The 15,572-nt window shown below is 40.8% G+C and overlaps 1 protein-coding gene across 3 annotated transcripts in view; it reads right to left on the reverse strand.

The window, feature by feature from the left end:
• The window catches only part of LOC123638245 (desmoplakin), a 44,651-nt gene that overhangs the window by 15,690 nt on the left and 13,389 nt on the right, over positions 1 to 15,572 (reverse strand). For all 3 annotated transcript variants that reach the window (XM_045551720.1, XM_045551718.1, XM_045551719.1), the window contains exons 3-12: positions 12,006 to 12,154; positions 11,194 to 11,368; positions 7,843 to 7,971; positions 6,828 to 6,878; positions 5,008 to 5,169; positions 4,362 to 4,466; positions 3,049 to 3,144; positions 2,590 to 2,715; positions 1,904 to 2,056; positions 546 to 700 (exon numbers count right to left, since the gene is read on the reverse strand). In XM_045551720.1, coding sequence (XP_045407676.1) covers positions 546 to 700; positions 1,904 to 2,056; positions 2,590 to 2,715; positions 3,049 to 3,144; positions 4,362 to 4,466; positions 5,008 to 5,169; positions 6,828 to 6,878; positions 7,843 to 7,971; positions 11,194 to 11,368; positions 12,006 to 12,154 — 1,301 coding nt within the window. The remainder of the gene's footprint in view (positions 1 to 545; positions 701 to 1,903; positions 2,057 to 2,589; positions 2,716 to 3,048; positions 3,145 to 4,361; positions 4,467 to 5,007; positions 5,170 to 6,827; positions 6,879 to 7,842; positions 7,972 to 11,193; positions 11,369 to 12,005; positions 12,155 to 15,572) is intronic.

Raw genomic sequence — 15,572 nt, forward strand, 5'->3', positions numbered from 1 at the left:
ATTGTCATCTTGTCAGCAACATTTTAACTGGCAGAGGTCTAACAGGATGGCAGGTGCTGTAGACGCTGATGACCTCCCCAGCCTGGTCTTGCGCGTGCGGGAGCTCATTACACTACTCTCCCTGTTCTGTGTGTGGTTGAAGATTTCCATACTAAAAGCTTTAAAAGAATCTGCCACGGACAATCTGTAAAATGAATGCTCTACCTATTGATGAGCAAATATTGATATTAAAGGCATTTTATATTTGTGGCTACATGTAAAATGACTGATTTTCTAAGAAGGAAAGAAGAACCTTAAAACAACACCTTCCAAATGTGTGACAAGTATTATTCACTCCCGCCCTCCTACACTGTCAGACATTTCTTTCTATCCTCCAATAAGGATAGTCTCTTCAACATACAACTGCAAGATAAAGTGAAGGTGACCGTCGCAAGGTTCCTTTTTTGAGGAGGTGATTATGGCAAGGAACTGTGTGTCTAAGCTTCTTGTGTAAGCACTTGCCCTTTCTCCCCACTTCATTCGTGCCGTGGCTATTAGGAACTTACTTGCCAGAGAGGTCCACGGCCAGTGGATTTGGAGGAGGAATAATCAGCCCAACAGAGGGAACGAGCATGTCAACGCCTCCTGGGCCTGTCACGTACCACTTGCTGCGCTCAGTGTTGTCCTTCAGGATGCACTCGTCCCCCTTGTGCACAATTTTCTGGAAGGCAAGCACCCCATGGTTTCCCTTTATTCATAAGTATGTGTTTTTATCTTTTTTCTCAAAGACAGAGACGAAAACATGCAAATTGTTAAAGCTTTTATCTTATTTTTTCCCCTCAAATGAAGCACATCATACACAACCCAACAATACTGATGCTGTAAATAATACACAGAAGCCCAAGAGGTATATATAAAGTGAGCTACCTTTTAAGGGAACTGTGGGAAGTGACTTTTCAAAGATAGCCTGGGGAATCCACAATACAAAATCCTTTTGTAAAGCAAAATCTCACACCATTATTTTCCTATTTTTGTGCATTCATTTTTATATATTAGACTTTAATATAAAGTGTCACTTGTCTCATTTATTTGCTCTTAAAATTTAAAAATTAAAATTAAAAAAATTCTGTTATCAGTCTCCAGGGAAATAATTCTCTAAATGAACTCCAGCATCTAAAATCCTTCTCTTCTAAATTGACTCCAGCATCTATATAGGTTCTTAAAATGACTACCTAAAATATGACAACTATCTTACCTAGCAAAACGTAACAATCTTGATTTTTAGGTATCTCAATCTCCAATTCAGCTTACTTCTTCCTTCTCCTCACCACACAAGTTCTTAACGCATTTCCACATGGTAGAGTAAACCCTACTGTTTAATAAAGTTTATGTAACCAACTAATCACATTTTGTATTTGTTAAACCCTACATCATTTTATAATAAAAAATAGAGCCGTGGGAATCATATAATTACTAAAAACAAGTAATTTTTCTACATAAATGCTTATATTTACCAGTGAGCCTGAAGAATTGATACGATACTCAATTATCGCATGAAATTTGCAATGACATTCACTTTATATGCAGCTTAGTAGTGTCACTTCTCATTTCTTTAGTCAGAAATTTAAAGATGAGAGTGATCACAGATAAGTAAGTTTTAAATACTAGACAAAGTATTAAGCTCTAAATAGAATTTTTTAAAATTCTAAAAATAACTACTGTCCTAATTATTGACAACAATCATATGATTCAGAACAGAACCGCTGCATTTGTTCAACAGCTTGCTTCTTTATTTATAAAAAAAAAGACACATTGAGCTATGGTGATTACTGAAACCCAGATTAAATTTTGTTCTCTTGATTAACACAAATCCAATGTAAAGAAAGGGCCAACTTTTGTATGGTTCTGAATGGCGAGTACACACCTGGTCCTGTTTGTAGTCGCACAGAGCCCTGAGGATAATGGGTTTGTTGCTTCTGTAGTCCGGGTTACGTGGCTTCAGCTGCACAATCTTCTTGGATTTGTTTACCAAGTTCTGCACCTGACGCTTATATTCAAGGATTTTCTCTCGTTCTTTCTGCAATTGCAAATAAAATCATACTTTAACAAAGATACCCTGTGAATTTTAGAGGTGATCTTCAAATGGCATTAATGTAGCTACTATGACATTACAAATTAAATCACTATAGTTGCATTCGCTGTAAAAAGCCACAAATTCTTCAGCACAAAATATGAGAACCTTTCATGATAAGACTCTTCAGAAGCTGCACAGCTATAAAGTAAGTGGATAGGAAAGAATATCCTTGTGTGAAAGGACAACGTTGATAAAATTTAACGTCTGCTTTCCCTAAGGAACTGTTGTGTTAAGTAATCAGTGTTCTCTCTGTTTTTGTGCCAAGCAAATTACCACAACACCAAAAGTAACTCTCAATAGTAGCTGAGCATGTCAAGAAATTCATTTTGAGAAAACCCACTGCAAGATGAAGAAAACGCTTGCTCGGGCTCTGAGTGTTCTTGTACAACAGCCCCAACCAGCAGCGTGAGCTGCGTCAGGGGTGCATTTTATCTCCCACCCCAGGTGCACTGCCGAAGTTCTAGGTCTGACACTACCTCCAGCTCCTTGATCTGTTCCAGCAGGTGCTGCAGCGGCATGTTCTTGTCGCAGGGGTACTTCTTCCTGATGGAGTCTTGAAGCCCCTTCAGGTACGCTTCAGTCGACTGGGCCTCTTCAAAAAACTGTTAAGGATGAGAGTGATCCCATGCCAATGAGAAGCAACTCAATAAGCAATTTCATCTAGTAGTTGTGTTTTAAGGACTGTCATCCCTAAGCCTCTCTTTGCTAGGTGGCTAAAGGAAAAGAAAGAGCAGAAAGTATTTACGTATGTGATAGCAGAAAACTATTTGAGTGTCTAGTGGCCAGGTTACAAATCTATGCTCCTCTACACTAAAAACCAGTAAAGAGGATTTATGCAATATTTTCAAGATTATTTTCAGTGCTTTTTAAGATATACTCAAAAGATATGGTATTACCACATAAAAGACAATGAAATTATTACTAAGTATAAAAACCTGAAAGTAGGCAGCATTTTCTTTGAGGTGAACATCAATACATTTGGTGATCTGAAGAATCCAACTCCACTGTGTCTGCAGAGTGTCCATGTAGGCCTGAAATGAGAACATGCCTGCTGTCTTGGCCCCGCTCAGCTGCAGGGATGCATACATTCCTCCAGAGATATGTGAGACAGAAGGAAAGCTAGTAAATAGTTTTTATCTAATTCTAAGTCAGGCAAACTTTTTTCATTCTCAATTACAAAGAGAATGAGTTCTCTCCCACCATAAAACTGTTCATATGGTCAAAATTAAATTTTAAAATCACTTTCATGAATAGATACCATTAGGAGTATTCGTCAAAATATACATTATCCAAATAGCAGAGCTACTGACCAATCAGAACAGACATCAGGGATAACCCTGGAGCAGGGTCTAGTGTCAAGCCCCATCCCTGGACAGTCACTGGATCGTGGGGAGGGGCGAGACATCCAGGTGAAGGGCTTGGAAGTGCTTAAAGCAGTGATTCTTATTAACTGATACAGAAGTTTCCATTTTTTAAACAACCAGTATGGCCGTATCAGTGTTACCAACTAATGTCATCCTTGAGCACAGCCCACAGATGGCAGCCTAGGGCAGAGGGTCAGCAATCTATAGCACAAAGGCCACATCTGGCCACTTCCTGCCCTTGTCAGTAAAGTTTTATTGGAATACAGCCATATTCATTCATTTACATATTGTCTGTGGCTGCTTTTGCATTACAATGGCAGAGTTACCTAATTATGACAGAGACTAATGACCCGCAAGTATAAAACATTGGCCTTTTTCTGAAAAAGTCTGCCAACCCCTGACCTAGGGTATTGATCCCAAAATAGAAAATAAAGTTAGCATAGTTTCATGATGGATAAGAATCATACATTTGGGGCCGGGCACAGTGGCTCATGCCTATAATCCTAGCACTCCGGGAGGCCGAGGCGGGCGGATTGTTTGAGCTCAGGAGTTCGAGACCAGCCTGAGCAAGAACGAGACCCCGTCTCTACTAAAACTAGAAAGAAATTAGCTGGACAACTAAAAAAATATATATATAAAAAATTAGCCAGACATGGTGGCGCATGCCTGTAGTCCCAGCTACTCGGGAGGCTGAGGCAGCAGGATTGCTTGAGCCCAGGAGCTGGAGGTTGCTGTGAGCTAGGCTGACGCCACGGCACTCTAACCCGGACAACAGAGTGAGACTCTGTCTCAAAAAAAAAAAAAAATCATACATTTGTAGAATCTTACTTTATGAAAAGTTTCCTTTTTTTTCCTAATAAAAATATAAACCTCAGGAAGCCTACCTCAATTTTATCTGAGGCTGGATGCTGATTGAGGACAAGTTGGTCACTTTCTTGCTTAAGCTTATTGAGCTCCTTTTCCTTAACTTCCAGTTGACTCATGCGTATCTGTGAATGGAAAAATAAATAAATCAATCACTAAGTCACCACTAAGCTTCCACCACTCCCACAGCATTTAAAGGAAGTTAAATACAAAACTGCACTTTGGAAAGGAACAATGCCAAAGAATCATGCTACGTTTTCTTCAAGAATTATAGCATTTTTTAAGGCTGGAAAGAATGTTTGATACAGGATAGAATGTGACTGAGGTCAGACCAGTGACAGGGCTTATCCAAGGTCACATAGGAAGAGAGACAGACCTATGATTGATCCGGAGATTTTCTAAGTCCAGGCCACCCTACTATGGTGCCACACAGACCCTGGGGTATCTGAACAAACCAATTCTTACCCTGTCTAAACAAACTACTGTCTTCTGGAACATTAAACAATGTATCACCCCTCTTAACTCACTGGAAAGTGTCCAGGAAGGGTTTCCCATGACCATTTCACTGCGGGTGAATTACAAGTGGCTGACTAAATTACTGAAAGGCCCTCGTATCCCCCCAAGGCAAGCACCTACACCGTCTGCAACTACACAGGGGGGGCTTACGGAGAAGGCCTCCTGCTTCTGCGCGATGTTGGTGTTCTTGTCGCTCCAGTCGTACAGCAGCTCCTCCTCCTCACAGTCATTGATCCACATGATCTCCCGGGATGTGGCCTGGATGATGTTCTGCAGCTGTCGCAGGTGATCCATTCTGTCAAAGGATGCTTTCTGCACAGGAAGTTCAATAGCAGCATTAGAATAACAATATGCAGGTGAGTGGTGTTCTCTGCAGATCTCATAGATTAACCCCTTTCCCCTCAAAAAAAATCACAAAAATAGGAAAAATATTAATCTTGTGCATTCAATGACCACCTGGTATGGAAAAAAGATCCATTCAAATTTGCAGTGAACAAGATAGCAATTTTAGATTGAGTGGAACAGCCTATTCCCAAAGGATCATGATTCATCTACTGATGTTTGGGTTCAATAATTAGGTTTTTTTAACAATTTTTTTTTTAAAGCTGGTCAAGTGAAGCAGTCTGAGTGGAGAAGGAACAAAGGAATCTGTAACTGGTTGTGATCAATTAGTTATTAACACCACTGCACTCGGACCAACCAACAATATTTTCTATTCTTCTAAATAAGGTCTTCTTATAAACTTTTCTCTTTTTTGTATTTTTTATTGATATGCCATAGTACATACTTTTAGAGTACATGTGGTATTTTGATACATGTATACAACATGTAATGATCGAACCAGAGTAATTGGGGTATCCATTCACCTCAAACATTTATCTTTTCTCTGTGTTGGGAACATTACAATTTTTCTCTCTTCTAGCTATTCTGAAATATACAATAAATTATTGCTAACTATAATTTCCCTACTGTACTATGGAATACTAGAACTTACTCCTTCTATCCAATTGCATTTTTGTACCCATCAATAATTAGTTTTAACTATGAAGGGGAAAATGGACTCTTAGATAAATCTTTTCCTACCCTTTTCCTTCCCCTAAAAATTCAAAGTGCTATCAGTCACACCCCAGCCCTAATAGGAAAATTTGCTGTGTCACCACTAGCCATGTTATTTAAAAAGTGTCACTGCCAATAAGGAAACATTGAAAACGTGAAGGCCGGGCGCGGTGGCTCACGCCTGTAATCCTAGCACTCTGGGAGGCCGAGGCGGGTGGATCGCTCGAGGTCAGGAGTTCGAGACCAGCCTGAGTGAGACCCCGTCTCTACTAAAAATAGAAAGAAATTATCTGGCCAACTAAAAATATATATAGCAAAAAAAAAATTAGCCGGGCATGGTGGCACATGCCTGTAGTCCCAGCTACTCGGGAGGCTGAGGCAGTAGGATCGCTTAAGCCCAGGAGTGTGAGGTTGCTGTGAGCTAGGCTGATGCCACGGCACTCACTCTAGCCTGGGCAACAAAGTGAGACTCTGTCTCAAAAAAAAAAAAAAAAAAAAAAAAAAAAGAAAACGTGAAGACTGGGTGACACAAATAGGCAGAGGAATGGAAATCTCTCTCTAATTATGAATCAAGAAATTGATACAGTCTATCACAAAATGGTGATGGTGGTCTGGCAGGCCTCCATCTCAAGAAAGTAAGTTTTATTTTTGCTTATACTTCATAAAAAAGATCACAATTCACAAGTGGCAAAGATTTATTGCTTTAACTGCAAGTATTTAACAAGTGCCATTTATGTGATGCAACTTGAAAACAGAACACATAAACACACTTCCCGGGCTGTTACGTTAGCACACTTTCTAGGGTCCTTATGCCAAGCAGGTGCCTCAACCCCAGGAGGTGCTTGGTATTTATGGCACTGAATTGAATTGAGAACAATGGAGCCTTTGTGCACTGCAGAAATAAACTGACTTACCAGCAGGTTTTCATATTCCTCCTCCAACTGGTAGATCGCAGACTTCTCACGCTAGAAGATGAGGAAAAAAGCAGGTAATTCTTTAATTCCCCTTGTAGATTTGTATAGCAAGGGCAGCCCTTCTAAAACTCCTTTTTGTCAGATATTGGCCTCAGATCCCTCAGTAGAAAGAAGCATTTGCTCTATGACATTTTTCACCCCCCAGGGACCTTTTCTCAGGGGGTTTGAAGGCAAACCCTTGCTGGCCTGGGAGTGCCATCTCCACAAAGGGAAGGCTTGAACACAGTCACTTAAAGACTCACGTGTTACAAAATTTTTTAAGAAGTTTGGAAATATGATTTAGGATTCCCCAGATACTAAAGAAACAGGAAGGAAGTTGGTCAGGTACTCAGGTGGACCAAAAAAAAAAAAAAAAAAGCTGGAAGAAAAAGGAGGAGGAGTAGCTTTGATCTAAGTAAAAAAGTTAGTGATTTAAAAGTGTAGAGTTCTGGGGGGAAACCAAGCACTTAAGATCAGATTAATATTTTATGCTGTAATTCTCAACCCAGCTTTGAGCCTGACTTTTTTCAGCATGGTAGGGGCATCAGGATGAGACCTGATTTCCTTCAATAGAAATATGTTTTAATTTCCATCTAGGAAAGGATTCATTAATGACACAGACTACTGCATGTGATTGTTGCATTTTCTCTATCAGAAGAGATGCTCTGCTTTCTACAGAAAGGAACTACCCCTTCCCAAAGATATTTATTTACAAACTGCAAACGAATGCGTGCTTGCACACCCTTGGCCTTCTGTTTAACTCCTCTTCAAGGGTTAATACGATCTCTAAGCGAGCTATCCGATTCCACTTACCCATTTATAAAATGCGATCTTATAAAATTTCCAGTCTCTTGGGAAAAAATTGTAGCCTAATGTTTCAGACCAAATTGCCTAGGATTTAACTGTAATTAAATTGAAATTACACAGTCCTTCAGTATGCTTTTTAAAAAACCTAAAATGAAACATTGAAAAGTACCAGGTCGGCTTTAATTTTGTCCAGTTGCCAACGATAGTCTCCGATGGCGTTGTGGATGCTCCTGTGGCTGTTGATGTGCTGCTCCACCGAGGCCAGGTCCACGCCCCAGGCCACCGTCTCCATCTCTGCCTGCGAAGGGACAGGGAAAGAAAGGTGCCCTTTGTTTTCAAGCCTTTGCATCTGACTCACCTATGTACACATCAGGGGTCAAAAAGCAGCAAGGGACATAACCTAAGATCATGTCTTCTGAAGAAAAAGAAATCTATGTGTGCACGTGCAGGTGGGCATGCACACAGATATTAGTATGTGTGCACACATATGTATGATATAATGATGTTGTAAAATACCCATAGACATTTCTTTATTCAATCATTTTTAAATGTGCATCAAAAATTGTGAAGCACAATCATACACTGCTTCCCAAGCTAAATACCTAACCCAAAAGTATCTTTCATTGTTTATTTCTTTACACTGTTCTGATAAATGTAATTGTTGGCTCTTTTAAATTCAGTATTTACCTTTCCCTTTCAGGATGCAACACTCTCTATAGCCCATTTTAAAGGGAAGTTACTATACACACTCAAGGTCTTAACGTTGGCAATATTAAGATTTTGAATTTATATTAGTTTTTTAAAAAATTAAACCTGACTAAATTTATTTGAGTCTCAAATTTAAGAATGTCACATAGTAAGAATCAAACACATTGTTCCCCAAGTTTCACTCCGGGGCAAATCCATTACCTCATCCCTCTTTTGCATGAGTACATGTAAATTTCCAAATCACCTGTGTCATTTCATGGACATGCCAAGGGCAAGCATTCCGGTCGGGGATTGCAACAAAAACATAATACACATTGTTCTAAGCCACATCCATGTTCTAATATACTGGGCAGGGCTCCAGAAAAGGAGGCCATTTCAGAGTCAGACGACTGGCAGTTACCAGGGACTTTGGGCCTCCTTTCCTGCAGCTGTCTCGGCTTTAAAACAGAACCAGCCAGGTGTGTACAAGGGGAACTTAGCGAGGTGACCAGGCTCCAGGCAGGCCTTTCATTACCAGCCAGGTGTATAGTATCTGACCCGTCCATCAGCAAACACAAATCAAGGCAACAAAACAAAGCCTGGCAGCAGATGCACGCTGGCCTCCTGATTGTGCTGCTGGGGCAACAGCTCCCTTATCAGCTGGGCCCTGCAGCCTGGTCTCCTGGGAGCAAGGCAAAGCATGCAGGCCACAAATGGGGGAAGAAGAGACAACAGAAAAAAAGCCAGAGCCAATCCCACAGCAAACCTGCAGCAGGCGACCTAACATCTTTTAGTTTGTTTGAAACATGAGGGCCGCCTGCCTGATCTGAAAAGCATCGCTCGTCAATTGCTTCTGTTAGAAAATGACTTACAACTGAGTTCCTGTGATAATGCCTTTTTCCAAAATTTAAAAATTGAGTCTTTGCTACAAAATATTCTTAAAAAGCTATGCCCAATATGCCTAGCACTCTGGGAGGCCGAGGTGGGTGGATCATTTGAGCTCAGGAGTTCGAAACCAGCCTGAGCAAGAGCGAGACCTCATCTCTACTAAAAATAGAAAGAAATTAGCTGGACAACTAAAATATAAACAAAAAAATTAGCCGGGCATGGTGGCACATGCCTGTAGTCCCAGCTACTCGGGAGGCTGAGGCAGAAGTATCACTTGAGCCCAAGAGTTTGAGGTTGCTGTGAGCTAGGCTGATGCCACGGCACTCTAGCCTGAGCAACAGAGTGAGACTCTGTCTCAACAAAAAAAAAAAAAAAAAAAAAAAAGCTGTGCCCAATATGAACACAGAAAATGACAAATTATGGGCTGTCATTTTATATAACTGTCATGGTAACTAAGAAAACATTAGGGGATGTGATATTTCATAACTAATTTGGTTCAAAGGCTGTTTCGCCTACCATCACGGATCATTAAGGTGTAGTTCAAGCCCCATGAACTCTGCCAGGCCCTCCTTTGACCCCTCCACTCCACAAGGGCTGGAGCTCCATCTCTCCCCCACTCCCAACTAAGCAAGATTTTATTACAGCTCTCACATGGCAATTACTCACACACTGACCTAGACTGAAATTTGGCATCTGGGTGTATGTATCTTGTTTTCTTCAATAATCTCAATTTCAAAACCATGGATAATAATTTTTGAACCCTCAGTTTCTGGTACCATGTCAATACACATAAAATCCTCAAACAATGTGTGTTCAAAGATTAGAAGGGAATTTGAAAGCACACAAATAGGTTTATATTTAGGTTTCTGGGATTTTAACTGACTTTTCTCCTCTGTCAGTCCCACCTTCTGTGTTCATAACCTTTATAATACATGGGAGAAAAAGTTAACGGAATAAGTGAGTGAGTGAATGAACGAATGTCACAGAATTCCTCACCATCTAGGCAAAAATACACCCAAAAATTTTAAAGTAGTTGACACATTTTAGAACCACTGCTAAACTGGTCCAACCACAACTAATCAAACCAAGCTTTCTCACAACCACAACTGTACTGTGTAACAATCTCGCCACAACTTATCATTCGAACACATCCACCTTCTCAAGGGAAGGACAGCTCATTAGTAGTAGGTTTTCATTATAAAATTCCCATCTACATGATTATGGCATATTTCTACTGCCACCTGTTCATTATAGGACATAATTACTACATAAAACAACAAAACAGTAATTAGCATTGAAAAATACTTTGTAGAGAGTCCAGTTCTAGGGAAAAGATCATCATATACTTCTGCCATTATTTCACATCACTCCCACACCAGTAACATGATGGTTGCACAAGACAACTGACACTTCAGAAGTGTAAGATAAGCAACCAATGAGCCCAAACCAGAATGGCCAGTTTTACTGTTCCCAGCTCTTCCAATTTTTTAACATTTTAAATGAACCACCACAACTTGCTTTTTTTTCCAGTACCTATCAGTAATACAGATAAAGTCAGTTGCCACTGGAGTAAAAAAATGAAGTTTTTTAGCACATAAACTCCCACAACAGATTTTCCAGTTGTGAAGAGTAACGGCTGGATATTCAAAGTCCACAAATTAAATGATACATCTTAAATATTACCTGTGTGATAAAGTATGACCATAAAAGAATGAAGCTAATTCCCTAAGCCACAAGGAAACAAAAAACTATCTGAAATTTCATTATTTCAAAACAGAAGACCACTTTCAAATTGTATAGGAGGAAAACTCTGAAAATAGCAAGTTGCTGTTGCCACCTGCGGACCAGAACAGCACCTGTGATCAGAACACAGGGCTGACCCTGTCATGCTCTATGCACCTGGCCTCCACAGGTTTGGGGTGTCATCCATCAGGAAGCTGCTTACCCTCTGCTGCCTCATCCACCCCAGACAGTCACTGGTGACACGCTTGGTGAATTCGTCCCACCCAGAGCCACTCTGACAAGTGTATCCTCCACCACCCTTGGAGCTGGCCCTCCGGACTCGGGGGACGCTGATGGCTTTATAAAGGGCTCGCATCTGCTCTTGGAGCTGCAGTAGTCTGAAATGAAAGAAAAACAATGACCCCATTGCAGGAAGACAGCCTATGAAAACACATTCTGGGCAGATTTTCCCTTTGCTGAATCTCCCGTATGTCAATACAGAGGCCACAAGTGTCTTATGGTATTTGAAGATTTTCTTCTTTATCCCATGACTTGAATCTTGATCATATACAAAAAATTAAATCTTAGGAAAAGGCCCAAAGCCTGAAACATCATGGAAAGTGTAATTGGCTGTGCCAAACCTGGTAGCACCGTTTACTCTCTCATGAGTTTTGTCCTGGGGATTTTCCTAATACCCTGGGCCCTGGGTGGCAGGAAAGTAAATTCAGACTATACCTTTCTGCTTTAAAGTCTTTGTTTCTGACTCTGAGAGTCTCATTTTTTAAACTAAGCTTGACTTGCTATTAGATTCTAAAGAAGCCAAATGCTGGGCCAAAGGCCTTTGCTGCCCTCTAAATGGAGGTACAGTTAACATCTCATAATGAACTGGCCAGTTTGTATTAGAGATACACAAAGCTGCAAAATACCACGTAAGCAAGCCCTTCCTTGGGAACATCTGTGCTGCCTGCGAAGGCAGGCCTGGCTCACGGCACTGAGTGCAACGGTATCCTTCTGACCCACGCTCTGTGGCAGTACCTTTTCTGGTAAGCGTCACAGGGCTGGCCCATCTGCCGCATCTCTCTGATCAAGCCGTCAGCGATTTCCATGTGATCGTTGGCCTGGGCAAAATACTCATCCAGTTCTCTACTCCGAGCCAGCTGTATTCCATCTCCATATTTCAATTCCTAAAAGAAAGAAGTCACTTGAAGGAAAATACGTCATACGGGGAAGAAAAGCTTCATGTGCACTAACGGAAGCAAAAGCTTCTACTGTAAACATAATAAATATTTTAAATTCCCCCATCTCAATGCAAAAGATTTCCAACTGAAAAATCATTAATTTGAGACAAGAAGGTAAATAGATAAGAGATTTGTGAACCAAAATTTGTAGACTATCTTTTATATTTTCACTTGGCTTTTAAAAGCGTATTTACAGAATGCTAATCTTTGCCTTGCTCCAATATTTTAAATGTGATCTTTCATATTCACACACAACTCCCATCTAATGGGAATTTCACTATAAGGACACTGTACCACTATACCAGATAGGGCCTTGTGCACACAAAATGAGCTTCACCTGTATCTTATGGGCTAGTTCTTTAGTTCTTTTTTTTTTTTGAGACAGAGTCTCACTCTGTTGCTCAGGCTAGAGTGCCGTGGCATCAGCCTAGCTCACAGCAACCTCAAACTCCTGGGCTCAAGTGATCCTCCTGCCTCAGCCTCCCGAGTAGTGGGGACTACAGGTGTATGACACTACGCCCAGATAATTCTTCTAATTTTAGTAGAGACGGAGGTCTCACTCTTGCTCAGGCTGGTCTCAAATTCCTGAGCTTAAGTGAACCTCCTGCCCCGGCCTCCCAGAGTGCTAGGATTATAAGCACGAGCCACTGCGCCCAGCCCATAACTTTAGATCTTAAAAAGAAAGCTGTCTGGTTAATTGTGCTGGGCCCTTCAATGTCCTGGTTTTGACGATGCACTACAGTCACGTGAGATGGCACCACTGGGAGAAGCAGGGTGCTGGGTACAGATTGCTCTGTACTATTTTTGCAACTTCTTGTGAGTCTATAATTATTTCAAAATAAAGTTTTTTAAAAAAGAAAAATAGTAAGCATCCTCTGCTGCTTCAGTGCCATTTACGAGCTTTCTCTAGAATTTTACATTTGCTGTTTTCATTCAGCTTCAGCCAAATGAACCTCATTTCTCTAAAAAGAAATGTTAGCAAATACACTATTTCCCTAACATGTTTTTATTGCACTTCCATGCATAATAGTAAAAATAAACTGAGAACATGATGCCATGTAAATTTTTAGAACTACATTTAAAACGTATCCACAGACATTACACACCCCGTCCAGGGCTGGCGTGAGCATGTGTTCCATATGAAGTCACTGGTGCCTATTTTGCTTTATGCAAAGGAATCAAGGCACTTTGTTGAACATTTAGAGGAAAACATTTCAAATCAGATACTTGAAAGAACCAGAACTGGAATCAAGTTAGTTTGCTGAGCCCTAAAATACCTTTGTACATTGACTAAAATGACATTATTTTTTAACTGGATGAAATAAGCCAGAACTATAACCCACACAATATAAATTAAGAATCAGAACATTAAGATCGTCTCCAAACAGCACCCGTAAATTCACTTGGTTAAGATCTCTCTTTCAAGTATAGACCATTTAACAGGGGTACTCGGGATGAGGCAGTTCCAGATGTAACCCCGAAGTTAATGTCAGCATCAGGGAGCCTGGAACTCAGTTCCTTTGCTGAAAAGACAAAATAACCCAGGAAAGGGATAGAAAAGGTGGCTATGGCCCCACCATTCTCTAGTCTGTTTTTAAGCAAACTCGGAGCAAATGTGAATGCTACAGTGTTTTAAAATGAAAACTTTATACAGCAAATATCATGGAATCCATGATTTCTAATCCTGACTCAATGAGATCCTAAGATATCTCAGTTATCTCAAGAAAGTTCATGAGGTTCTCACAAATGTCAACATTTTTCCTCAATTTTCAATTGCTTATTTGTCCACATTTTTATGTTTCTCAAATAGAGTTATTCTTCCAATATGGTCATTGGCCTTGGAAAAAATCTTATTATTAATAAATGAATGGTGTGCATGACAATCCATCCCAATCCAAGGACAGAAACATGTCAGGTTGCACTTCAAAGAAGAGAAAGTATTACGAAGTCACATAAATAACAGAAGGTTGCTCCAGTTCCAAAAGGGTGGAAATCTGTAGTGTAAACATTTGTCAGGGGTGAAAAATCCATGTTTGGCTGTACGTGGTGGCTCACACCTGTAATCCCAGCATTTTGGGAGGACGAGACAGGAAGATTGCTAGAAGCCAGGAGTTGGAGACCAGCCTGGGCAACATATCTGAGAGAAAAATACAAGTTCCCCACCATTGGCTTTTAATATTTAACAGATCTCACGCAGGTGTCTTTTTGACTTAGAGCTATAGATCAAAATAAAAAAGCTGAAAGAAATACAAAGCACAAAAGGTATTCTTAAGTAGCCCCTTTTGCACACATGGTTGTAAGTCTTAAGACCAGTTTTAACTCTTTTAAGCTGCCTTAGTTCCCTTAGTACCCTTTAGTTCCTTGTAATACTAAGGCCCACGCCTAATGGGAAGTATTGTGCATGCTCCACCTGCATCATATGTAAATATACAATCAGGCAGAGGAAGAGTTCTGCCTCACTTGCCAGAAAGAAATTTAAGGCTCCACAAACAGGCTGGCAGTGCAGATTTTACTCTCCAGAGAACTCCTGCTGTGCCCAGGAGTGACAGCCCTATGTATGTAACCTCTAATAAACTCATCTAACCCATCAAGCTGGATTTGTCTGGGTCACTTCTTTGGTCTCTCGGCACCATCTCAGTTTGGAGAGTAGTTTTTCTATATCATCGTGGAATTTTCCCAACACAATAGTGGAACCTAGTCTCTACAAAAAAAATTTTTTAAATAGCTGGGTATGGTGTCACACACCTGTAGTCCCACCTACTTGTGAGACTGAGGTGGGAGGATCGCTTGAGCCCAGGAGTTCAAGGCTGCAGTGAGCTATGATCATGCTACTGCATTCCAGCCTGGGCAACAGAGCGAGACCCTGTCTCTTTTTTGTTTGTTTGTTTGTTTTTTGAGACAGAGTCTCGCTTTGTTGCCCAGACTAGAGTGCCCTGTCATCAGCCCAGCTCACAGCAACCTCAAACTCCTGGGCTCAAGCAATCCTCCTGCCTCAGCCTCCCAAGCAGCTGCGACTACAGGCATGCACCACCATGCCCAGCTAGTTTTTTCTATATATTTTTAGTTGTCCGGCTAATTTCTATTTTTTTAGTAGAGACAGGGGTCTCGCTCTTGCTCAGGCTGGTCTCGAACTCCTGAGCTCAAATGATCCGCCTGCCTCGGCCTCCCAGAGTGCTAGGATTACAGGCATGAGCCACCACACCCGGCCAAGACCCTGTCTCTTAAATAAATAAATAAAAATAAACCTGTGTTTGAACACTGGTTCCCATTGTTAAACCAACATTACAAATAGGTTAAGAGACATATTTCCTCCCTTGTCCATTGTGAAAAAGACTATCTCCAAAATGCTAAGTATGTGAAAGGT

Source organism: Lemur catta, chromosome 5 (genome assembly GCF_020740605.2).
Source record: "Lemur catta isolate mLemCat1 chromosome 5, mLemCat1.pri, whole genome shotgun sequence".
In the NCBI taxonomy this organism is placed as follows: Eukaryota; Metazoa; Chordata; class Mammalia; order Primates; family Lemuridae; genus Lemur; species Lemur catta.